A 26,829-nucleotide genomic window follows, 5' to 3' on the forward strand; every position below is an offset into this window, starting at 1 on the left:
ATTTTAGGGGACCAAAAGTAGCAGGATGGCGACTGTAATTCACTAATGTGTGTCAAAGTAGTCAAAAGTTTAGTATTTTGTCCCGTATTCCTAGCACGCAATGACTCTGAAAACTTGTTAGATGCATTTGCTGTTTGTTTTGGTTGTGTTTCATAACAGTTCAGGTTAATGGTGATCGTCGTAACATGCAGACGCAACATGGTCATCTCCGGTCCTCCCCTATTAGATTCCAATTTCAGTACTCATAATCATTTGACATGATGAGATTTCACCTGCTGAACGTTTACATACGCTAATCACACTGATAAGCTGATATCCTCTTTGATACTTCATGAAATGTTTGATATGCGCATATCTGAAAAAGGTTGAGGAGAAACGTGTGGCTCCATATTCATGTTAATTGACATAAACCCTCACCGCAGGCCTACTAATTGTCTTAATTGATTGAACTCATGATTAATTGATTATGTTAACGATTTTCTGACAGAACGAGCCCTCGGGCTATCATGGCTTTCTCCTGTTGATGGCGGTAGGTTTTCAGAGCTTCTCTTGAGACCCAGAAAAAGGAATGCATCATTGGTGTTATCATTAGGCTGGTAGAACTCTCAGGTTTGCAGAAGAGGAATGCACATTTTTTATATTTTCCTAATACCTTGTCCAAACACATTTTCGAAAAACACATTTGCAATGTCTGAGAGAGCAGTAATCACTGCTGTGGTTACTCAAAAACCCTCGCTGACCTGAAAGAGCATTCCAAGTAGTAGAAGATTCCAAGAGTGTCCTCACTCAGACAATTCAGTGCATTCCTATAGCGTATGTGTCTGTTAAATGAAATAAAACATTGGAATGGCACAGGAGCAACATCTGAAATATTGACACTAGCAGAGACCTTTCCACCCTTCATGCAGGCCCCCAGAAAGGGATATGTGTCGTTGCTCTGAGCAAACACACAGCCGTGTCACAGGCAGCAGGCAGTTCTGAGGAGTTGAATTGAAAATCCACATAATGGGTGCTTTTACCTTTGCTGCGAGTAAAGCTTATCGCAGAGTGCACACTAAACACCCGGGGAATTAGCCTTTCTCACCCACTATTGTGTCAGGAATACGAATGACGACCCATCTAAATAAAGATTGTCTCTGTCGCCATGATGAATGCTTATGGCTAAATGTACTTCTCTTGAAGCGATATGATTGGGCACAGGTGTGTTTAAAAAGTCGAACAGTGCCCTCTTTGGGTGGGAGTGTGTGCAGTCATAACTAAACCCTTGAACAAAATCAGACTGGTTTTTCCTATCTCTATTTATTTGAACCATTTCTACAATTGTTTTGTAAAACAAAATCTGTATACATTCTATTTTATAGACCTAGAGTCATTTTCATGTGTTTTTATTTTCATTTCCATGTCAAGCACCTCTGAATTGCGAATTATTGTGTATAGAGCATTTTAAATGGCCTACTTCTACAGTACAGAGATTAAACTTGTTCAAAAACAACAACAGCTCCGATTAGGGCATCCCCTCCGATCAGAGCCAGAGCTGCCTGGTAAACTGTGAAGAGAGATTGCATGATGTGGGTAATCTTGTTATGGAGCCCTTAATGAGAATGGGAGTCAGGGCAGCAGGTGTTATAATAATCAGCGCTCTGAGCTGAGCCCCAAACCTGCTGCGGATTTACACACCATGTTGCGCGTCCTCCCATAATCCAGCCAGTGCACACCAATCACAACATATACCAGGATCTGAGTTGACTGTGAGATCCAAGTGTGTTGTTTTATATTGACTTTTTTAATACAGGAGTTGAATCACAAATACCTTTCGTGGCCTTTCGCAACAGAAGTGTCTAGTGGTAGAAGAAGTATAAATTATAAATTCCATCTTGATGTATGGGCCAGGTCGGACTACAAGCTCCATGATTCTACTGTCCTGATCAATTTAGCTTCCGTAGTGTAATTCTGTTGGCTGTCATTGCAAACATCTAGCAGTACTGATACAGATTGAGTGGTTGATTGTATTCCTTGACATGGCTCTCTTTATATTATCCTCTCCCTACCTGTATTCTCCTCCCCCTTCCCACCAGGCAAAGACATAAAGAATGATCAACATCCAGTTTTGTTAGATTTTTTGATTGAGCTGTCAACAAACATGAATTAGATTCAAATCTAGCATCCATGAAACCTTGTCTATTTTTGGATTGAAATGAGAGAGAAATTGTAAACATGAAAAGGTGTGGAGAAATAACAATGAAACAATGTTGACTCAACCCATTGTACCCCATTTGGTATTTCATGAGATTAGTATTTACATAAGCACGACAACCTAAAAAAAAGTATTACTTTCTAATATCCTTGATTAGATATTTTGTATCAATGTATTTCCAGTGTGAAGTCATAGTAAACAGATGATTATTTTGAAGAAAAACACTTTTTGTGCTGTTATACCTTAATGTACTTTTAGATTTAAGGTGACGGTGCTACAGTAGTTTAATTGGTATACTGACTGCATCTCAAACGTTTACATGGCACACATGGTGTTTGCTGAGAGGGATGCTGTCATAGTTGTTGGTTCTTAAACTGCAGTCACTGAGACAAAGTGCAGTCGCAGAAACCACTGTGGTTTCACACTATGATGAGAGCAATAGTCTTCATCCTAGATTACCATAACCCATTTCCCCATGTAGAATGGATGTTACCATCAAATGGTGTAAGACTTTAAAATCAAAGTAAACATTTGGGGGACTTGAGCGCGAGCGCGGTCATCTCATGAAAATCCAATCGACTGCTGTGAAGAGTGTGACTGTGAGGCGAGTACACACTAATGCGTTTTCGCCCCAGCCCAAGGACTCCTAGGAGCTTTGTAAAAGCTTAGCACAGCGGGGCTCGGGGACTGGGGGGCTCCCTCGACTGACGGATGTGAGATTTGCTTATTACCCTGCGCCGTGACGAAGCCATGACTCCCAGTCCATTAATCCTGCCCCAGCACACGGCTTCCTGACCAGGGGTACAGCCCAGCCTTCCTCCCCGCAAAGAGGAATCGCTCCCAGCAATTAGGCCTGATAGGTAGGGGCCTCCGGATGACCTCTTGGGGGGGCATGATAGATCTCTTCTTTTAGACTTAATCTATGAACCTGTTCCTTTCTGTCTTCTGCATCCAAAGTGTTCTCTCCTGTCTCCACTCAAGGGTTGGGTCCACCATTCTCTGTGTTCTAACCAGGAACTTCATTTTCACTCTGTTTCTTAAGTCGTTCCAAAGGTCAACAACCGCTCTTCTAATTTGATGTATTGGATGTTAGAGAGTGGAGGTCACATCAGAATTCACATATGCATACCATGTAGTGTGTCTGAAGGTGGAATGCAGCCCATTGAGTCTTGGTGTTGTGTCCTCATGGTCTGCTGTGTTTCACGCTCTGACTACAAATGATGCTGTTTGCTATTCTGTCACTTCCATCCAGACGTTATTTTATCGAGTGGAATTGCGCTTATATTAAATCTCTTCTTCTATATGTATAACAAGACATCCACATTATATCTTATACATTTTTCTCATATAGTGAAAATGTAGGTAGGTCTTCCTCTAAGTGATTTATTGAATACTGTGAAGACAACAGTGTCTCCAGCTATTACTGCATAGACAAATATTATTTTGTGTGGAAGTAAATATAGCTTTGAAAATGGCATGAGATATGGAGAAATGTTTTCGTCTCTTGTTTCTACTCCGTCTCCCACTGATTTCTGAGACTTTAATACTTGAAAGGTTATCCAAATTGGGATACGTTTGATGCGTTTCTTTAAGACACAGACACCCCCAAGGGCGTCATGCCCACAGGGGGCACAGGGGCACGTGCCCCCTCAGTTTTATTTATTTTATTTTATTTATACTTCAAATGAGAAATGCAACACTTTCAAGATTTTACTGAGTTACAGTTCATAAGGAAATCAGTCAATTGAAATTCATTAGACCCTTATCTATGGATTTCACATGACTGGGTAGGGGCGCAGCCCACTGGGAGCCAGGCCCAGCCAATCAGAATTAGTTTTTCCCCACAAAAGGGCTTTATTACAGACAGAAATACTCCTCCGTTTCATCAGCTGTCCGGGTGGCTGGTCTCAGACGATCCCTCAGGTGAAGAAGCCGGGTTGTGGAGGTCCTGGGCTGACGTGGTTACACGCAGTCTGCAGCTTTTAGTCCAGTTGTACGTACTGCCAAACTCTCTAAAACGGCATTGGATGCAGCTTATTGTAGAGAATTGAACATTAAATTCTCTGGCAACAGCTCTGGTGGACATTCCTGCAGTCAACATGCCAATTGCATACTCCCTCAAAACTTGAGACATCTGTGGCATTATTGTGTTGTGTGACATAACTGCACATTTTAGAGTGGCCTTTTATTGTCCCCAGCACAAGGTGCACCTGTGTAATGATCATGCTGTTTAATCAACTTATTCATATGCCACACCTGTCAGGTGGGTGGATTATCTTGGCAAAGTAGAAATGCTCACTAACAGAGATGTAAACATGTTTGTGAACACATTTTAAGAGAAATAAGCTTTTTGTGCTAATGGAACATTTCTGGGATCTTTTATTTCAGCTCATGAAATATGGGACCAACACTTTACATGTTGTGTTTACATTTTTGTTCAGTATAAAATGTTTTGTTGTTGTTTCTCTGTAATACTACTAGCCACTTATCTGTTTGATGAAGTTGACTTTAGCTAGCCCAGATATGTTCCCAGTCTCCCAACCTCATAACTAGCAACCAAGTTAGAGTATCTGTCTTGTCCAACTATCTTAGCTGGCATGCCTACTGGCAAGGTTGGTAGACTTTAGAAAAGCAAGTAATAACTAAATGTGCTGAATAAGACTCAGTTAGGACTGGATCACTCCATCAAACTCAGCAAAAAACACCTTTTTGAAATAGTCAGGAAAAAAATACTGTTGGGTTATTCTGAAGCACAATGAACCAAAGCAGTGTCTGGAACACCTGCGTAGATTTAATTCAGCAGAGCATACAACAAACCCTATTTAGAATAAACTGTCATGGTCATAATACCACAGATGACCTGTTATTGTTCAATTGATCAGTTCTCCTGTCCAGTACATGGATAAGGCTCACACCCACATGCTCTTATGACTGGTGTAAGCTACTGCACAACAATAGTTAGCTGACTTGCTGCATCACTTCCAACTCGTTGTCCTCTGGCTACCAGTGTTCTACTACCATCCACATTCTGCATTCATTATCTCTAATAAATTGCCACATTGAGAATCACAAAAGGTTTGCATTGTTTACTGCTCAAAATGTGCTCGCACAGTACGATCTGGAAAAATCTGCTTCCAGAATCCATCTTCTACATGGCATGAAAAGGTGTTGCTGGTCTCTGAAGGTATCAGCAGAACAACTCCCTTGTGTCATGTCAAAAATATGTATTTAGCACATGCTGTGGAATCGCTCAGTGCTTGTCCCGATAACTTTCCTGTCTTATGTGACACATTTGATATTGAAGGGAAAAGAAGTTCTGCACAACTTGATGCCTTCTTCAGTGGGATACCAACACAGTTGCTAAACCGCGGCCCCATGGGGACATCATTTCAGATAAGACGGATTTGGGTAGACAGGAAATGTAGCTCAGCAACACTAGAAAGCTGCAGGTTAAAAGGAAGTATGGAAACCAGAGATAGGTTTGATATGTTCAAGCATTTTCAAAAAAGGCCACTGAATGTTTCAGGGAATTGTTTCTCAAATTGAGATGTTTGTTTATTGTATTAAGTTTATTGTTTGATACTTCATATTCAGATATGGCAGGGCCAATTGTAAATTGAGCAATGAAAAAATATTTCCTCTCTTTTAATATTTTCCTACTGATGGCCAACAATTGTTTTCAGAGAGTTTTGTTTCGATGTTAGATTAATGTAAACTGTATTGGTGTTTCATGGAAACACCCCCTATTATTTTGCGAAAATCCCACCTTTACTGGTGTAACTCTCACAGAGGACCTTGGGTTAAGATTTGTGCTCATGAGGGGAGATTAGGATTAAAATTAATGGATTGGTGTTCAAAATACCAGCCAATCAAAACATAGGAAAATGCACTTCTTTACCTGAATCGATCAAGTCAAGGAAACGTTGATATGTATTGCAAAGGCCACAATAGAATGAGCAGCATGAGTATTTAAATGTTATGATCTCTCTGGCATTACAGATATCTCTGGCTACCTTACCCAAACCAAATCCAACTGATAGAAACAAAGGCACACACTTTTTCATGGAATTACTTGAACTTTTTCATGGACTCTTGAACTGAAAAACGGATAAATTCTGCCAACTCTAAATGGAGCTCTTTAATCATCTGAATAAGTGTGTATTTGGAATAGCACTTCACAGGTGAGGTGTGCAGATATTTCTAGTCTGAAGAGGCCCCTTATTGTCTTCCATATTTCTCTCTAGTGGCCATCACTGCAGCTACCCTTGCTGGAATTCTAAGGGAAACTGTCCTCAGTAATATCAAAGATATCCCAGATTGTTCCATGGTTGTGTCTCCATTCTCAACAGAGCATCACCAGAAGAAAACACTTAGCACTCTGTGTCAGTAAGGTCCCTGGGTGACAGCCCCGACCGATCGCTCGGTGGCTCTCTGATCCAGAATGTGTTAAAACAGACAACACAGTGCATTGTCTCAATCAATCAAACAACCTGTTACATTTGTGTTGCACTTCTTGCAGTTTGTTTGTCACCAAGCACTTTAATCTAAGACTTAAAAAAAACTGAGACATGTTCCCAGTAGGGAACTTATAAGAGGAAAGCTTTCTATTCTAGATGACAACAGGCGGAATGCAGTTCAGACGCAAATTGTTTTGAAATGCACTTTCAGATAATTGCTCACCATGAAAATGACAGGAAGTAAGCCTTGTTTTTGAATTGTGTTTTTCACAATTGTCTTTCATAAGGCTCTTTACATAAATATCATCAGTCTCTTTCATTTGATTGTTGACATCTGTAGAGATTCAGTTAATGTACATTATTGGGAAACTGTTTATTGAAAAGATTGTGCAACAACCATCTCCTGGCAACACACACTATTTTAAACCAGCAAATCACAGGTGACGTGGTTAGACTGAGTATGTAAATGTACCAGCTGAACTGTGCTGACCCTTTGTTAGTATTGTGATAATGAATGCATGCTGGCACATGCAGATTCTCAATCTTGTAACATCCCCATTGTTATGTCACCTCATTTTGATGAAACTGAATTTGGACCCCACCATAAGGCTTATACAATACCCCAGGTTCATATATTGGGACCTAGATCATGTGTAGCCAGTCTAACAGCTGTTCTACGATCCCCATGCACCCTTAAACTGTGCTTACACTGGGGATGGCCTCCCTGTCGCATGGTGTCATGCCAGGAAGCATGTGTCCATTGGGAGTCCGACTCATTATCCTCTGCTACATTATCTGTCCTGCTGTCTATTCCCCTTCGAAAAGCATACATGATCCCTACTACTGTATATAGCCTATCTGTTCTGCTGTCCACTCTCCTTTAAGAAGCATGGAGGGCCATAAGCCCTAAGAGAGATGTGGCATAGTTTCAGCTGCTGACAGCTCTGCCCTTCAACAGCAAGGTTGTCATCTCTCGCCATGGATGGCTGTCACTTCTGTAGGGGCCTCGTGGGAAGTCAGTTAAGTTCTCTCTTTTAATGGAGGGTGAATAATGGTTTGATAAAGTAATATATGGTGTCAACTTCTGTCAGGCGTGCCGTGAGGCCTGCCAATCCCATCGGACAGAGAGGAGACCAATTGAGTCTGCCCTGTCAGGGACACTTGGTACACGCACAGTTAGGCAGACCACTACAGGGCAGGCAACACCGATCAATACCGCTTTTAATTGCCTGAATCACAGGCTCTTTTTTTTCCTTCTTGTTATCTCTCCTTGTTTTTTGAAGATACATCAAGGATGTGACGAAGAAGAAGTTCTATTTTTGTCCTACTGTACACGCTACCTCATGGGCAGACCAAAGCTACTGATGGACAATGGACCACGTATTTTGGTTGCTTTCTCACAACATTTTCCTATTCCCACAGAGCAAAGGGATAGTAGAGTGTGTCCCCGTTCTCACAGGAGGCTATTCAGAAACCTTCTGAATACACAGAGAAGAAAATGTATGAGCTGATTATATGAAGTCCAATAAACTGAGGAAATAAATAGGTGTTGAGATGACAGACCCTGTGGAAACAACAGCTGTGTACATGTTGGTAACAGCCAGAAACTGTCAGAAGCTGCTGTATTGCCAGGGGGTTTTGAAGCTCTCTAGTGCAGTGTTTCTTCTTGAATTAACGATGAGGCTAAGGTATGGAGAAAATTGAATTAATTACCAGGCTGTGGTGTAGTTTGTACAGTGCACTTTCTCTCTATTGTACTCCTTCTACAAATAAAGCCGCAGCCACCCGTGTGGACACATAACCTTCAGACTCTTCCTGACTGGCATTTGAGAGATGGGAGCCATGAGTGTCTAATCAAAATCTCAAATGCTAATCTGGGATGCAAGCTTGTGGAGCGTGCACTTCTGTCTCAAAACAGTATCTATCTCAAGTCATTCCTTCCCAAGTGAGTCCTTTAATTAGCTGCATGGCTAGCTCGCTAACCTCAAAAGTAACCAAATGTAAGACTGGTAATGTGTTTGTATCTCGAATATCTCATTAGGTGTAAGAACCACAGTGACATTCTCCTGGCAAGCACTTTGCATTTTTAACTATCTTAGCGATAGAGAGAGAGAGAGAGACTGACATTTGTTGATAGTTCAATGAAGTATTTCCTTCCATTTCTTCTCCATCCATTTTGCAAATGCTCATGTTCGGTAATGACATTGGATCTCGTAGTCAAGGTTAACCTGGCTGTTTCACCCAAATGCTCCCCAGAAGAGATGTATGGATCAATCTTATGACATTTGAATGATTCCTGTTGATTACTCAGATTGGTCTTTGATAGCGTTTGATAGGGTTTGTTCGGGTTTGATAGGGTTTGTTAGGGTTTGATAGGGTTTGATAGAGGTTGATAGGGTTTGTTAGAGTTTCATAGGGTTTGTTAGGGTTTGATAAAGTTTGTTGGGGTTTGTTCGGTTTGATAGAGTTTGATAGGGTTTGTTAGGGTTTGATAGGATTTGATAGAGGTTGATAGGGTTTGTTAGGGTTTGATAGTGTTTGATAGGGTTTGTTAGGGTTTGATAGTGTTTGATAGGGTTTGATAGAGTTTGATAGGGTTGGTTAGGATTTGATAGGGTTTGATAGAGTTTGATAGGGGTTGATAGGGTTTGTTAGGATTTGATAGGGTTTGTTAGGGTTTGATAGGGTTTGTTAGGATTTGATAGGGTTTGTTAGGGTTTGATAGGGTTTGTTAGGGTTTGATAGGGTTGGTTAGGATTTGATAGGGTTTGTTAGGGTTTGATAGGGTTTGTTAGGGTTTGTGTCATTGCAGTTGACTGATTTTAGGATCCCTCCTAGTCGTGCTTTTCTTTAACGTGTGAAAAGTGCAGGATTCGTGCGTGTGTACCGCCCAGATAAGCTGGCTCAGTAAGTAATGCATGTCAGATCAGATAAGTATACAGAAAGGGTTGCCCATAAAACGAGGCTATGAATCTAAGAAAGGAGAATTTACTGGCCACACAACAACATGGTACACCAATTCATGTCAAATGGGCTTCCACACAATGGCCTCTGTGTCTGCCAATCTATCCGTGCTAAGGGTAAATGGATAGACTTCCGCTGACCTTTGTATATCGTTTTATAAAAGAGGATCAATACCCGAGCCGCCAGCGTTGACACTTTATCACCATTGCACCATCTGGTACGAAACACATTTTTCTCACCTGAATTATTACAACCGTGTCTACAATCGGATCCATAGACAATAACCGGGGACTATTTCAACGTTGGCTCTGTTCTGTATTGCCTTTATTGCATTAGGAATAAGTCCCTGATGTAAAGAGATTATGTGAGCCACGATGAAGCTGAATGACGGCCTCCTGGTTGTAAAAGATCTGATGTTAGTTTGCTGTAAGATTTATGGGTATGTGCTGGGTCCTATCATTCACAATCACAGATAATCTGTGAATATCCCTGTCATAACTCCAAATAGAATCACAGTGTGCGTCTGGTCAGTGAACTAGCCAGATATCGTGGCATACTCATTTGAAAAAGCTACTATATGTGAAACATGATGATTTAAGTAATTATTGTCCATTTCCCTCCAATAACAGGTTATCTTTTGACATGTTGCACCATAAAGCAATAAACCGTGTCATGGTGCCCACAGGCCTTCAGCAAATCACTACTGGTCCTCAGTGGTGTACGCTTAAAACAAACAGTCAGGTTTTAAATTCAAATAAATACTTATTTAATCATAATGAAAATATGACTTTTCTACAACTGCATTTCTTCCGATATAAATTGCATTGGACACAGTGCTTTTAGTGATTCCATGTGATGGCCCCATATTGTTGAGTGAAGTCATGGTTCAGAATGATTCAAGTATCACAAAAATTCCTTTTTGGAGTTCAGCCCCAGAATGTTAAGTTGCCATGTTGTCTCGTTAGATTGAAGTGCCCGAGGTTGATTCAAGAAGATGGGTCATCTGTTTAATCTCATGGAATGCCATTACCCTTGTGTAGCGTGTAAAATTATGTAGCGCTTTCTACAATGGGACCATATTAAAGCGCTTAAAGATTCCATTCACGCACCAGGCTACAACAAATGCATTTTCAAGCCCAAGCTAGAAGAGACAAGGTCAAATTGGGGGAATAAAATAGTATTTGCCTCTCTTCCTCTTGTGTATTATCCACCATGAATAACTATGCCAGAGAATAAATATATTTATGCCTGAAGTGGATAGTCCTATTTTCTTGGCAGAGGTGCTTGAGAGTGTCGTATAAGGACCCTGTTGGCAAATACGTGCTGTCAACTGAGAGATTACACAAGTATGTGGACCAACATTTCAGTTATTTTATGTATAAAACAGGCCAACTGTGCTCTTGTCAATCTGCTGCTCAGTTTAAACATACTGTACAAACCTGCCCGGTCTGTAAAATACAGAAGGTCTTTTCCTTTCCCATGTCTTGTGTCTCACCCAGGCTAGGCATGAGTTACATTCATTCACTTGACCTCCAATCCACAGTCAACAATCTGAGTGGTAAGACTCCCCTTTACCATATGGTTCCCATACAATGCATACAAGTCCTCATCCACAGTGTCTATACGGTGGTTCATCATATCTCGGAGTGGAAGTTTAGGTTTATGAGCTGTGAAGGACAGCTGCTGTAAATAAACACGTATTAATGAAGAGATTGGCTCCCTTCAGGTGCATTCCGCTTGTTTTCTGAAGGGAGCCAAGCCATGGGGAAGGACTGTGCAGAAGAAAATGTTCCTCACAAGCATTAATGAGGAACGTTGTCATTGTGCAAGGGGTACTGTGTGGTACAACTGTTGCCGGAAGCAAAAATAGTTGATGTGTGAGATGAATAGTTTACTCCAAATTCTCCACCTTTGGAAGTAATTGCGGTAGTACTTTATACATGGGATTTTATTTTCAGAGATTATTGCAGTAGCCTCTGAGGGGTAGGGGAATGGGAGCCGCTCTTCTAGAGTGCCTGAGTGCTGTGTGTGTTTAGCCTCGGCGGTGTTACTCAACACCAGGCATTTTCATTGTGGCTGGCTGATATACCTTTCTATATGCTGAGAGCAATTTCAATAATAGAAGGTCCTGCTGTGAAAGAAATTGTGTTAAAGCCTTTGGCATTAAGAGCTTTCTCATGTGTTTTGCAAAGTCCCAGTCTGATACCGTATATGTGCTAGCTGAACATCCCTTAAGCTCCAGTGTTACGTTTATGTGGCTGGTGCCAGCAGGTTTGTTGTGCACCATTGTTGAATCACTTCAATTCACATTTTTACTTAACGCTCTATTTTTACAAGTGTTTCGGCAGCTAAAAACCCCCGGAAAAGATAACTGTTGTCAATAATGACTGTAGATATCGTAAAGCCATAACAGAGACTTACAATGTGTAGGGTGAGGAGACGGGTAAAAGGCCACATTTATGTTGTTTCGCAATAAAACTAAGTTTTTTTATATTCAATTGAATTACGTTTGGCTTTTCTATCAACTTTTTCTTGATACTGCTATGATCTTTTTAGAACGGTGCCTTTTTGTCTGGTGTCACATAAGCATCGACATCAAACGAAAGGTGATGAATGAAATATGCAGTATTATCCTCCTAGATTGTGGATGATACTACAGTACTCATCTGTAGCCATGCAAAACCAGGACACACTAAATTGAATCTTCAAATTGCCCAAAGTCGGTGCTTGCTTTATGTAGGGAGATGACATAAACTACACCACGGAAATGTACACTCTCTCTCTAGCTCCAGCTGGCTAGTCCAGTTTTTGCACTCCACATAATCCATTTTCATTTAAGGCCTTTCACTGAATCTAAAAACTTTCTGATCGGTCATGTGTTTAGAGGCATTTCTATGAAATGTCAGGTGCACTGCCAAACCTCACACGCCGACCCTCACACCAACACACGCTCAGACAGAGAGGAATGATTTGTCTGCTGAAAATGCCAGCATTACTTACGCTTATATACTGTAGCTCCATTCCCATCTCTCTCCATATGCAAAAGGAATGTGAGTTTCAAAGTAGAAATGTCAATAGTACTGAAGACATGCATAATGCACCATGTCCAGCACTTGAAAGCAGCGGGGTGAGGGGGACTGCAGGGCCAGACCCTTTGTTCTGTACTCTCCCATGTCTAGTGAGACACTGAGCCATGCTCTCTCCCCTCTCCAGGTGAAGCTAATGTGCTTCCCCTCTCAACTCAGGCTCCCTTTTAGAAATAGAATGGATATAACACAGTCAGGGCTCTTTGCACGCATTTTCCATTTTTTGAAATCAGAAGCATTTGTGTTGTTAAAAATAAACAGTGATCCATTGACATTGCAAGTCGACGTGATCATGTTTTGTATTGACAAAATGAAAGGGAAAAGAGTCCCCATTGGCTTTTTGTGTGTTTGTGCATCTCATTGCTGTGAGAGGAATCAGGCTGGCAATAACACTTGTAGACACATGCTCTGGAGCCAAGGTCATCAATAAACTGCTCCCTTGCCTGGACCAGGGCCTAAGTGGGTCAGCCTCACACCTCAGTGTCCCTGACACCGCAGACAAGATGCATCTCCACTCAGATCTGTTGCCCAACGTCCTGCTGGCCTGATTTAATCTAACCTGATGTAGTGTTTTAAAGCAGCGATCTTGTTCATGCAGCCAGTTCGTTCACCTTCAATCTGGCACTCTTAACTGCACATAGTTGTTATTCAATCTAAACCATCCAAAAACTGTTCCACTATATTATTTGACTGACATGAAAGATGTTTATGCTGCTGTGTAAATCCTGCAGTGCGGTTGTGATTGAATGTGGCCTCTTTTCAAGACACTGCAGCGGCTTCTTTATGGTACCATAATGTTGTAAAGTATTACGTTGTCCCACCTCTTCTCTGAATCGACAGCCTGTCATGGGGTTATCATAAACAACTTATAAGGAAGGGCGTCTGTAAAAAGTCAAACCATGTCAACTTCCAAGCAGGCTGTCGGAGTCAAAGGTGCGGAAGTGTATTTCTAATGTGCCTCTTTTTGTGTTGTATTGTTGTCAGACTCTGAGTGGCTGCAGTCTGGCAGCACTTATAGCAGCTAGCTTATCTAAGAGAGGATCAGTGAATGACCTAGTCTTAATAATGCACGTGTAAGTGTGTACCCAGTATATTTACATTTTTCAAGGATAAAGCATGTCTGCAGGAGGTCAGGTGTACTTTTAAGACAGTTTCAATCCCGCCAGGGGTTTTGTCTTGAAAGCATGTGCTCTGAAGGAAATCCCTGGAAATGGAGTTTAAGCCACTTGTGGTAAATTGAGGCCATGTTATGGCCTGGCTTTGGAACATACTGGATGATTAGAGAGCAATCTCAAAATGAAGGCTTTTTCTGAAGAACCTTTCAAGAAGTGTACGTACTGTTCCTCTGAGTACTTGAAGGCTCATGTTTACACCTCAAAGGCTTGGATTTCTGTAACAAGCGCGAAAAGAACAAGTAAGTGGTAGCACCAAACAAGAGACATTGAACATAATGCTTTGGAAACATGTGCATGGGGTTTTTTAGGGTAACATTGGAGACAAATATTGTATTTCAAACTATTTTCTATTTGTTTGAGTCTGTTTAGATTTTGGCATACATTCTGGAAACTATGATGTTCTCCATGTTAGCCCCTTACAGGGTTAGAAGCATAGATGTGGTTCTTAATCTTCTCATAGCATTCAGTCATATTTTTCCTGGTCATGTGTGTGGTCTACAAAGCATTCTTCAGATCATAGATCACAACATACACTGCTCAAAAAAATAAAGGGAACACTTAAACAACACAATGTAACTCCAAGTCAATCACACTTCTGTGAAATCAAACTGTCCACTTAGGAAGCAACACTGATTGACAATACATTTCACATGCTGTTGTGCAAATGGAATAGACAACAGGTGGAAATTATAGGCAATTAGCAAGACACCCCTAATAAAGGAGTGGTTCTGCAGGTGGTGACCAGACCACTTCTCAGTTCCTATGCTTCCTGGCTGATGTTTTGGTCACTTTTGAATGCTGGCGGTGCTTTCACTCTAGTGGTAGCATGAGACGGAGTCTACAACCCACACAAGTGGCTCAGGTAGTGCAGCTCATCCAGGATGGCACATCAATGCGAGCTGTGGCAAGAAGGTTTGCTGTGTCTGTCAGCGTAGTGTCCAGAGCATGGAGGCGCTACCAGGAGACAGGCCAGTACATCAGGAGACGTGGAAGAGGCAGTAGGAGGGCAACAACCCAGCAGCAGGACCGCTACCTCCGCCTTTGTGCAAGGAGGAGCAGGAGGATCACTGCCAGAGCCCTGCAAAATGACCTCCAGCAGGCCAAAAATGTGCATGTGTCTGCTCAAACGGTCAGAAACAGACTCCATGAGGGTGGTATGAGGGCCCGACGTCCACAGGTGGGGGTTGTGCTTACAGCCCAACACCGTGCAGAGCGTTTGGCATTTGCCAGAGAACACCAAGATTGGAAAATTCGCCACTGGCACCCTGTGCTCTTCACAGGTGAAAGCAGGTTCACACTGAGCACATGTGACTGATGTGACAATCTGGAGACGCCGTGGAGAACATTCTGCTGCCTGCAACATCCTCCAGCATGACCGGTGTGGCGGTGGGTCAGTCATGGTGTGGGGTGGCATTTCTTTGGGGGGCCGCACAGCCCTCCATGTGCTCGCCAGAGGTAGCCTGACTGCCATTAGGTACCGAGATGAGATCCTCAGACCCCTTGTGAGATCATATGCTGGTGCGGTTGGTCCTGGGTTCCTCCTAATGCAAGATAATGCTAGACCTCATGTGGCTGGAGTGTGTCAGCAGTTCCTGCAAGAGGAAGGCATTGATGCTATGGACTGGCCCGCCCGTTCCCCAGACCTGAATCCAATTGAGCACATCTGGGACATCATGTCTCGCTCTATCCACCAACGCCACGTTGCACCACAGACTGTCCAGGAGTTGGCAGATGCTTTAGTCCAGGTCTGGGAGGAGATCCCTCAGGAGACCATCCGCCACCTCATCAGGAGCATGCCCAGGCGTTGTAGGGAGGTCATACAGGCACGTGGAGGCCACACACACTACTGAGCCTAATTTTGACTTGTTTTAAGGACATTACATCAAAGTTGGATCAGCCTGTAGTGTGGTTTTCCACTTTAATTTTGAGTGTGACTCCAAATCCAGACCTCCATGGGTTGATAAATTTGATTTCCATTGATAATTGTTGTGTGATTTTGTTGTCAGCACATTCAACTATGTAAAGAAAAAAGTATTTAATAAGAATATTTAATTCATTCAGATCTAGGATGTGTTATTTTAGTGTTCCCTTTATTTTTTTGAGCAGTGTATTATGTTTTAGGATTAAGATTGATAAAATGTTATTTTTTCTTTTTAATAATTAGCCATTTGAGCCTTGGATTCTTTAGTGGGAAAACTACCCTCCCAAACAACGTACCCTTCATACATCTACAATAATCATTTCCCCTTATCTGATGGAGTTCAACCTGCAGAATTATGTTAGATGTTACCTGGTAAATATCAATACTCTGAAAAGGGAAATGATGGAAGAATTGAACAATTAAACTGAATGAATGGCCATTAGATCAATGGAGAGGAGTGCTCTTATCAGATTACTGCAGGTCCAGACTCCAATCTGCATTATTCTATAATGCTTTAGAAGTGATCCTTGGCATCTAAACGCTGATGTATAATAAGCAGGAGTAAAACGTATCACACAGACAAACAAAATCAATACAATTCAATTCAACCTCTTAGGCCAAACGCAGGACTCTGTCATTAGTCTCTTCGTACACAACTGAGAAGAGTTAATGCAGACTTGTCTCTCTAATTGGGGGAAAACTCAATCATGATAACAAAGTTGGTAACACTTATGAATACACTCTGCAAAGGTACCCTCTACATAGACACTAATAACTACTCACATAACTATAGAGTAGAGCAGGGTTTCCCTAACTCAGTCCTGGAGCCCACCCAGATGCAACTTTTGGTTTCCCCTGTTCACTACACAGTGGCTTCAAATAAACAAAAGTTGATGATGAGTTGGTTATTTGAATCAGCTGTGCAGTGCTAGGGCATCGTAAACAGGCTCTATAATGCCATATGAAGCGAGGTGTGAAGTTATAGTTATACAGGAATAGGTCTGGATGGTTTTGTAACTCACTTTAAAACATACAAATTATTTTTTATGGCATTAAATATCATTTTTTAAACATTTTGTCATTTAATCCATCTTAATATATTTTACCTTGTTGTTTTATCAAATGATTCAATACATTTTTGATAATATAGTATGGATCCATTGATTCTAGTTTGACTTTGAAACCACTCCAGACATCATGAGAAGGATAGCCATGCATCTTCTAATCTAGAACAAGTCCTGATGAGACACCTGCATCCTCCAAGATTTGGAAATTCTGTTACTTTGGACATTTTTACTAAAACCGTTCCATCACACAAGCAATAGTGGGGAAAGCATTTCATTGGCTTTAGAAATGTATATTGATTTAATGCAATCGTGGCTCTCTTTTAATTTCATTAAGAAAGCTTTGATTTGATTTTGGTACTCCTTGTATATAGATTTATTCTTGTATTCTTGATTTGATTTTATGTTTATTGGTTGATCTTATTGCAAAATTAGATTTTTTTTCAAAATTGTACTTTGGAATGATAACCTTGTTACATGTGCTAATTAAACTGAAAATATCCCCCAGGCTCTCTCCAAATTGATGAAAAGAGAACGTTAAGTGCTTTCGGAATGTCACAAAACTCTCAGACACTTATCAAGCCACTCAGAAAAGACTCAACTCTCTCTCGCTTTCTCTCTCACTTTCTCTCACGCTTTTTCTCAAGCTTTCTCTCTCCTTTTCTCCCCACAGAGCTCCCCAGCAGTCCACCAGCTCAGTTCACCTTCAGACCCCTCCCCCCACCTCCACCCCCTCCCCACGCGTGCACATGTGCCCGCCCAGCCCCTCACGCTCACGTTTCTGAGGCACTGCAGAGGAACACCCTGCCGGCTCGGAGCCAGGCGATGGACGGAGATCCCACTCAGCCGGCCGACAGAGACAGAGGCCAGCTCCACAACAGCTGGGCCCTCAACAGCAACATCCCCCTGGAGACCAGGTAGGCCTCGGCACCACCACTCTCACCTGCCTAGTAATGAGGTCAGTGCAGTGTGGCAGACACCATAACAGCTCTGTGGCCATACTTTCCCCAGTATTGAGTCATGCAGGTCTCTTGGTCTCTTTCCCTCTGTGTTCTTAATCACCGTGACACTGCAGTACCAGTAACTTGGATCCACAAAATAGCGCCAGATTTGAGAAAAGTCGATTGAATGGATATGTTGTTGGCCTGAGTTAAGTGTTACAGAGAAGACCCCTGTGACTTCAGTCACAGACCTCTCAGACTTCTTTAATGATTCACACTTGATAGAGATGAATTATGGTGTACATTTATAATGAGGGGTTGGTGGTGCATAACTAAATCACATTGCTTTGATGAGATTCAGGGCTAATGCTTTTGAGAAGTGAAGGGGTGTACAAATCCAAATAACATAAATAGATGCATTGTTAACTGAACATATTCAAGATCAAGGCCTTTCCAATCCTTGTCACAGCAAAAGCCTTTAAAGAAATGTATCAGATGTAAATATAAAACTGCTGTAGTTGTAAAAGAAAGGTTGTCAACAACTGACTAGGTGTTTGCATAGCCACACGTGACAATTTATGAAACAACAACTTTTTTGGAAGTGTATCCATTCATACCAAATAGGGTTTTTAATTTTTAAACGGACATCCAAAGAGAAAACCACTTCAAGCGGTCACCCTTTATGAACGGGCTTGTCTTCTTGTGATCACTTCCCCAGAATTTTTAACTGTGCCTGTCTCTGCCGGGCTATATCATTTGTGTGAATTCCAAGCTTCCAAAATGTGACCTTTATCCCTTTTAGGGTAAGAATTATCTTTGTCCTTCATTAAAACTAGAGGGGAGAGACAAGATGAGGTGGCAAGATCAGGTGGGAACATTCTAGCCAATGAGAGGGCAGATACGCATGTGAACAAGCCAGAGAGATAGATCGAGGACTGATTTTTGTGTCTGTGCCATTATAGCATCTGTGACGGCATTGGCAGCGCCGTTGGGGCTATCTCCATTTAAAAGTAGTCCATTTTCTTCTTCTTCATTGGCTAATTGCTTCCAACTCATAGGAATCCCCACCCAATTGAGTACTTTAAAATGGTGGAAGCCCTCAATGGTAATGTCCAGGGGTAAAACAAGCTATATCCATGATGAGTCCTCTATCTATCTCTATGACCACAGGCAGAACGCTGATATAAAGTCATTGACGAAATTCTACATACACACTTATATCAGTGGATTCGTAACAACCTAACCATTATGAAACTTCTATTTGATCAAATAAGCCTCGCGTAGCAGTTAGCAATTACATTTTTGATGACCAAATGCGACCCTCTCATTGACCTCCATACAAAAATTCCTCACTTTGTGGCCTTATTTTCTTGAGCTGAGTAAAACCTCTCGCTTCGCCTCTTCCTCTCTGGCCACACTCCTAATTGATAGGAAGAAACGATGGCTACCAACAGCTGTCAGATCAAAGGTGAAAATATAGAAATACAACATTTCAATCCATTAGATTTACTGTAATGGAGAAAGTCATTGTGGGTAGTTCAGAGGTTGAAAAACTCTATTATTAACTTAAAATGAGTTGAGCTCTCTATATGCTTCTTTCATTTTCATGCTTAGAAAATGGCAAATTCAATTACTGTACACCACAAGCAACCAGGTAAATCTTCCCCTCTTCATTTGATGTGGAACACAAAACCAATCAAAGAATTTCCCGCTTGTTATTAATGACAAGCTTTGTTTGGCTTTGTATGGAGGAAAGGGTTTTAACATGCAAAGAGAGACCACTATGACAGGAAAACTATGAAAAAGTAAATTAATCATATGAAGTAGAGAGCCTTTGTCAAGATTGACAATTATGCTGTCTGCTTTTTGAGATTGTTTTTTATTTAAAGGGTTGTCTGTGAAATGTGAAATGAGTCGCTGGCCTATTTTTCTATTTCCCATTTGTTTGGTAAACCCAACAGTGCTTGGTGATTCATAAATGTCTTGTAAATTGAAAATAAGCAATCCTATCAGAGGTAAACAACTTCTTTCTGTTGACTAAAATAAGTTGACATGTCGTCTTGAGAAAAAGAATGAAGCATGGGGTAGCAGCATCAGTAGGGAGAACACTACATCATAGAGCTACCTGAATTCACAAGTTAAAGGATTTGATGTTTGGGGTTTGTTTTCCAAAAACAAATGAAATCACCAAAAAGGTGTAACATGTTATTTACATAAAACAATATATTTGGTTGTAAAAAAAAAAGGAAAGCTTCTCCTTTAATTGAGTTTCCCAGCCATTGTGGATAGATTCAGTGGACTGAAGCAATCAAATGAATGGATGCAGGAGCTCCATGGTTGATAATACCTCCTCAAGGAAGCCATTACTCAGTTGGCATGAGAGGGTGTTAGTAAGAGACTAGAAAACAAGGGCCTACCTTAGGCATGTTTTCTCCCCTACACTTTGTGCTCAAAACATCCATAACATCTCATAGGTGTATGTAATGTACAACAGTGACAACAATTACAAATGAACACAATTAGGTTTGCAGGAGGGGTAGGGGTACTTGAACATCTTAAATTTGATTGAGTAGGTAGATCCTCCCTCCCTTATGGTAGATCACATTGACTGTGCTCATTTAGGCCCCAAACTTACGTAGAGGTCACCCACTCTGCATAGAAGATGAGAAAGTCACCATGCCTGATGTGGCTATGTGCTGACTTTCTGTTCTCACCTAAATGAAACTTGTTGATTAACCTGTGGTCGATATTCAACCTAATACAATGCCAGCATTCATGTAGATCAGCAGATTGCTATCCAATACCTCCTCTTGGCCTTGTTTATCTCATCATTGTAATTGTAATGAGATTGAAAGTTTGATGTGATGGCCAGATATCAATAACACCACCACATTTGATATATTGCCTTTTACATTTAGAAAATTGTAACAACTGGTATTACTGCACATTCGCTCTACAGGCTGGGTGATGTGCTGTTGACATAGTTGTAACACTTTGCTCTTGCCTTCACCCAAATAAACCCAAATACTGAATATTTATCATATTTTTGTTGATTTCAGATTTCTGTGTTGTCAATTCTCACCGGCAGACGTTACCAATTATGCATAGCTGCCTTCCAATTAACACTGTATACTGTAGCATCAAGTGTTTTTCAGACTGCTAAAATGACTAGAAATGAGGTGCTCTGTATCACCCACCTCCACAAACACCTTCAGATTGATATTATGAAGAAACGCTCCCTGTGACATCTGGCCAACGCACATAGAAACATACTGTACCTTCACAAAATGGTGGTTTAACATAAGATTCTACCTCATCAATAGAAAATACAGACAACAGAAGAAAAGTAATCGATTGTAAAGATCAGTGATCAATAGTGATCCTCAGATCATCATTACAGACGTCTTGAGGGGGAAACAAGTATTTTAATGATCCAATTTCTTAGTTCCTCCTCCTGAACACCTTCCTCAAAGCATCAAAATGTATGGGATGAAAGCAGTTCATTTCGTTTGTCTAAATGACATCAGCCGAGTCGATGTCCTGTTGAGAACACAAAGACAATGATGATATGGCACTGACACAACATCAATGCAATTCCAGATTTCTGTCACATCAGCATAATGACCATATTCAAGACCACAAGCATATTCTTCCTAATTTCTTTCAATTACACAAAGACAGGAATTGATTGCTCCTCTATGGACTGTTTTTTTGCTCTTAATAATGCATTTTTCAAGTGTCAGCTACAGCACTACAACAGAACAGTATCCCAGACAGTCTTGAGCTCAGTGCTGTCCTGATCCAAACTGGATGTCCGCTGTCCATGACTGAACCATACAATTCAGTCCGTTTTCATGAGTGTTTCCCGCAGACCGTGAGGAGGATTACCCAACACCACGGGATGCTGCGTTTACAGTGGCTTGGACAACAAAAACAAACATGTCTCAGATAACTTTATCCCTTTGTGAACCATACTTAAACTTAATTACGCTGTCTACGAAAATTGGCCCAGCAATTAAGCCCTGTGATATAATCTTCTATAAGACTGACCTTTGTACTCTCCCATCTTTAATTGGGCACATTAAAGATAGCGGCTAATGGTATTAAAACCTTTTCTAATTAAGGACCTGAGCAATGAGGGTTATTTTTTCCCACTTGTGTTCTTCTGTTCCGCTGGTCGGTCTATTCCCTCCCTAAACACTGCCGCCTACAGCTTGTTAGATAAAGGCAGTGGTTCCAAGGTCAAGTTCACAGTGAGGAGGAATTGGCCACCCTTCAGCATTAGCATAAATCAATGTAAGCACAGCATTCAGCATCACTGTCAGCTGTAAGAATTTAATAATAAATGTCTTAGACTCTCTCTCTCTCTCTCTCTCTCTCTCTCTCTCTCTCTCTCTCTCTCCCTCTCTCTTGCTCTATCTGTCCCTCTCTCTCTCTCTCTCTCTCTCTCTCTCTTGCTCTATCTGTCCCTCTCTCTCTCTCCCTCCCTCTCTCTTGCTCTATCTGTCCCTCTCTCTCTCTCTCTCTCTCTCTCTCTCTCTCTCTCTCTCTCTCTCAGGAGTGTACACGTTAAGGCAGTTTGCCTGTTGGGAGCATTCATTAATTAGATTTAGGATGTATATCATTTGGCCAGGGAGGGAAATGGGATTGCATTTTGAGATTTGATTTTAATGATGTGCATTTCTAGCAGTTTACCAATAACTTAGAAGTACACAAGTAACTAACAGAAGTATTTTCTGGTTTGTATTCTATTTAAGTACTACGCAGATGGAAAGGGTTTTAATCTATGCATTTATTCATGTCATATCTACACCATTTTTTATTGGTGCACAAAGGTGTAAATGTTCACACATAAGTGTTTAACAATGAAATAGTAATGTATGGTAATGTGCTATGTTGTGTATATTCTCATTCATGTCAACCTCTTCTGTTGGTGTGTTGCAGGCATTTCCTGTTCAAACATGGCTCAGGCTCCTCTGCCCTGTTCAGCGCTGCCAGTCAGAACTACCCTCTGACATCTAACACAGTGTACTCCCCACCCCCACGGCCCCTACCCAGGAGCACCTTCTCCAGACCCATGTTCACCTTCAACAAGCCCTACAAGTGCTGCAACTGGAAATGCACTGCCTTAAGCGCCACCGCTATCACCGTAACCCTCGCTCTTTTGCTCACATACGTCATTGGTAAGTCGGGTATTTCTCCCTATCTATATTATCTATATTTATTGAACAATTCAGTATAATACAAAAGCATAACATTTCCATATGGAGGGATTTCAGTGCCAACATGAACTGTAATATTTTTGAATATGTATTTTAGATGTTGAATTCAATATTTTTCAGTGCGTAATGCACAAATGTAATATTTGAATGAGTAAATTGAACTTGTATTTCATCATTTGAGACTGAATTAAATTAATATTGCATTCGGTTTTTAAATTAAATGTAAGTGAATATTCAAATTCAATATTTATTTATTCAGTTTAAATATGGTGCATATTGCATTAATTGTCTGTGTTTCAAGTTTACAAACTATAATTTAAAGTTGACCAAAATTTCATATATTCAACTTCTCAGATGTAGTCAGATTCAGTTTTAAAATTCAGTTCTCGAAATTCAGATTCAAAACCAGAGACATCCTGGTACTTTTCCAGCAAGGAATGGTAGAAGAGAATATTTTTTTATTTAACTAGGCAAGTCAGTTAAGTTAAGAACAACTTCTTATTTACAATGACGGCCTACCCCGTCCAAACCTGGACAACGCTGGGCCAATTGTGCGATGCCCTACGGGACTTCCAAACACGGCCAGATGTGATGCAGCCTGGATTCAAACCAGGGACTGTAGAGGGGAACAGAAAGCATGACCTCTTGCACTGAGATGCAGTGCCTTAGACCGCTGCGCCACTCGGGTGCCGAGAGAACAGATAGAATCAAATGCCCTATGTGTTAATCAGGTTTCTGGCGGTTTCTGAAGCCAATGTGGCATGTTGAATTTATTTTCTTCTCATGAATTTGGCTGTTGCATTTGAACCGTTTGAGCTATTATGACCCCATTCCCAAAAGCTAAGACCCTCTGGAACATGGTCATGCTTTCTGTTCCCCTCTATGATGCTCACAGGACGCACAGGAGACCTGAAGACGTGTTAGTTTGACATGTTTTGGTTTGTGTTAGACATGTATTAGTTTCAAGCCTCCTGCAAGGGTTCTCATTATAAGGGTAACTGACTGGGTTAAGACGTTGTTAGCTTCTGAGCTAAAGCCTAAGTTCTGTTACTTGATTGGGTCTCGAGGAGGAGGTCAAAGTTGGGTGAAGTGTAACACAGGTGGTTAGGGTAACACGCTTCCAGTACATGAAGAGTAACTTGTCAGAGACCTGAAAAGTGACATTGTCTTGTGCACTGGAGGCCTGGGTTAGAACCCGATCGATCAGTCAAAATAGCACGTCTTCAGGTCTCAGGCAAGGTCGCATGTATGAGGTCAAAAGGGGGTGAAATATAACTAAGGTCCACACTCTTTTTATGAGTAACCTTGCTGGAGACTCGAAGACTTGTGTTAGCTTCCTGAACTCATCCCTATGGGCTTCAGCTAAGTGGGCTCTAATACAGTCTTGTAACATGCAGTAGATCCGGTTCAAACCCAGTCAGTCATAAGAGAAAGATTAAATAGGGAGTGGAAAAGCTATCCTTGGAAGGGTTATGACAGGGCTATTTAACTATATTCTTATGGGGGCCAAATTGTGTTTTTTGTCACACTCCCTTCTAATGTGTCTAATGTTCCAGAGAGTCTTAGCTTTCAGGAATGGGGTCATAATAGCTTAGAGCCCAAACGGCTCAAACGCAAAAATTCATAGGAAGAAAATGAATTCTACATGCCACATTGGTTTCAGAAACCGGCAGAAACCTGATTAACATGGAGAGCGTTTGAATCTATCTGTTCTCCTCTACCATTCCTTGCTGGCAAAGTACCTGGATTTTGTCTCTGCTTTTGAATCTGAATTTAGAGAACCACATTTGAAAACTGAATCTGAATACATCTGAGAAGTTGAATATATGAAACTTTGGTCAACTTGAAATTGTAATTTGAAAACAAAGACAATGAATGCAATATCGACCATATTGACAATGAATAAATAAATATAGAATTTTAATATTCAATTAAATTGAAATTTAATTTTAGAATATGTGATTCAATTTGACCATTACAAATGCAAAAATATCTTAATACAAATTCAAAAATATTGAATGCATGTACAGATACTGTTGGCACTGAAATCACTCTATATTTCCACTTGTATTTACTTTCTTTATTGTCTCATTCTCCAACTATTTCCCAGTGTCATTCTTATTTTATTTCATGCACTAGGATGAATGGATAGTTTAGTTGAAAATCCATCCAAAAGTTGTTTGTGAGTCTGTAAGATACAGGAAGCAAACATGCCTTAAGTTCTATCTGAGGGTAATTATTTCCACGGTTTTTAAACCCCTTGAACATGTACTGGTCGTTGGATTTGTATCACCATGTCATTTTGGTATTATAACTGTCATATTGGTTGTGTTCTTGTCCTTTATAACTGTAAACAACAGTATTTGGACAAGAGACATGCAGAAAAGGACAGGTAGACTGTTGCATAACACGTTACATTAGGTAGCTAAAGTTCAGCCTTTATTCTACCGTATGAAAGGATGTCACGTAGCAGGTAGGTGCTCCAGTAGAGACAGTTATTTATACTTCCCACTGTTTCCTAGAAGAAGAAAATACAAAAACAGGTCCGTGCCAAAGTGGTAATGTAAGTAGGCATACTCCATAACTACATGGACTAGTGTACATTAAGTACGATGTAGTTGCTGTACATATGATACTGTACATATGATATTACACTGGTAGTTCATCTATATGGCGTCTATAATGTCAATTATAGATACATATTGAAAGTACTTAATTAAGAGAAAGTGTTACTTTGTTGCAACCTTGTTTTCATCAGTATCCATTTTAGATTCAGATATCAATGAGGTCATATTGCCTACTATTTTCACTAAGATTATCAATAAACCTAGTGATCAGAGAGCAACAACAGATTGATCGTTTAAGGTCCGTAGCCATGAGTATGATGTCTAAGGCATTGTCTTTCAGTCTGGCATAGCGTTGTCTCTAGGACTGACTGATATTAATATGAGAGCATTGTAACCTTCATGTGCCATGGCTATGGATGGCTCTGACCCAGAGACGTCTGTGTGTTTTTCCTAATTGAGATGATGCCCTTAAGCTTCCAACACTAGATCGATAAAGATCTTAGGAAATGCAACACAGAGCAAGATGGAAGACTTCAGACCTCCAATTTTGATCCTCAGACCTGCAATTTACTAAACTGCATGACCGTGCATGAACACCCCTTTAATAAGACCATTTCAAAGGGAGCCATCAGCCCGTTGTGTGCAGGCGAGGGATAGGGATTGTAAATCCTCCGCTGTCTAACAAACGTTGACTGCATCTTTTAACAGCTCTCTGCTTTATTATTCATTTGTCTACTATAAATGCTACATTACCAATTTTGAATTGACCAAAAAATCTATATGGCTACGGTAGTAGGCTACATTAATAAAATGCTGATTACATTCCTGAGTTTGAAATACAGTTGCAAACAGCTTTGAAATTAGCAGCTAAATGTTAATTCCATCTAGTTATTAGGCACTCAGGCCAAATCGTAAATGAACAGATGTACTGTCATCACAAATAATGTTGGTATTGTAAATAAAAATGTCAAATAAATAACACAGGTGGAAAATCTATTACCCACAAGTCTCTCCTCGGGGGTGACACATCACAAATCTCAATGAACATGGAAGGAAGCAGTCATCACAAATCACAGATTTGTGTCAAGGCTCTCTCTGTGCCTTGACACAGGCCTTTATGGCTTTGCTTGATGTCACCATTGGTGTGATCAACCCTGCTATTTATGTATCTACTGTATTTACTCTTATCTGTTCTGGTTCATGCTAGTCTGGACCCCAGAATAGACATTGCCATGGCA

General features: G+C 40.9%; 1 protein-coding gene across 1 annotated transcript in view; it reads left to right on the top strand.

Annotated features, from left to right (window-relative positions):
- The window catches only part of LOC112250235 (teneurin-1-like), a 180,122-nt gene that overhangs the window by 81,644 nt on the left and 71,649 nt on the right, over positions 1–26,829 (top strand). The window contains exons 4-5 of the mRNA XM_042309579.1: positions 17,535–17,778; positions 22,747–22,985. Coding sequence (XP_042165513.1) covers positions 17,535–17,778; positions 22,747–22,985 — 483 coding nt within the window. The remainder of the gene's footprint in view (positions 1–17,534; positions 17,779–22,746; positions 22,986–26,829) is intronic.

The sequence above is a fragment of the Oncorhynchus tshawytscha genome, linkage group LG30 (genome assembly GCF_018296145.1).
Source record: "Oncorhynchus tshawytscha isolate Ot180627B linkage group LG30, Otsh_v2.0, whole genome shotgun sequence".
Lineage (NCBI taxonomy): Eukaryota > Metazoa > Chordata > Actinopteri > Salmoniformes > Salmonidae > Oncorhynchus > Oncorhynchus tshawytscha.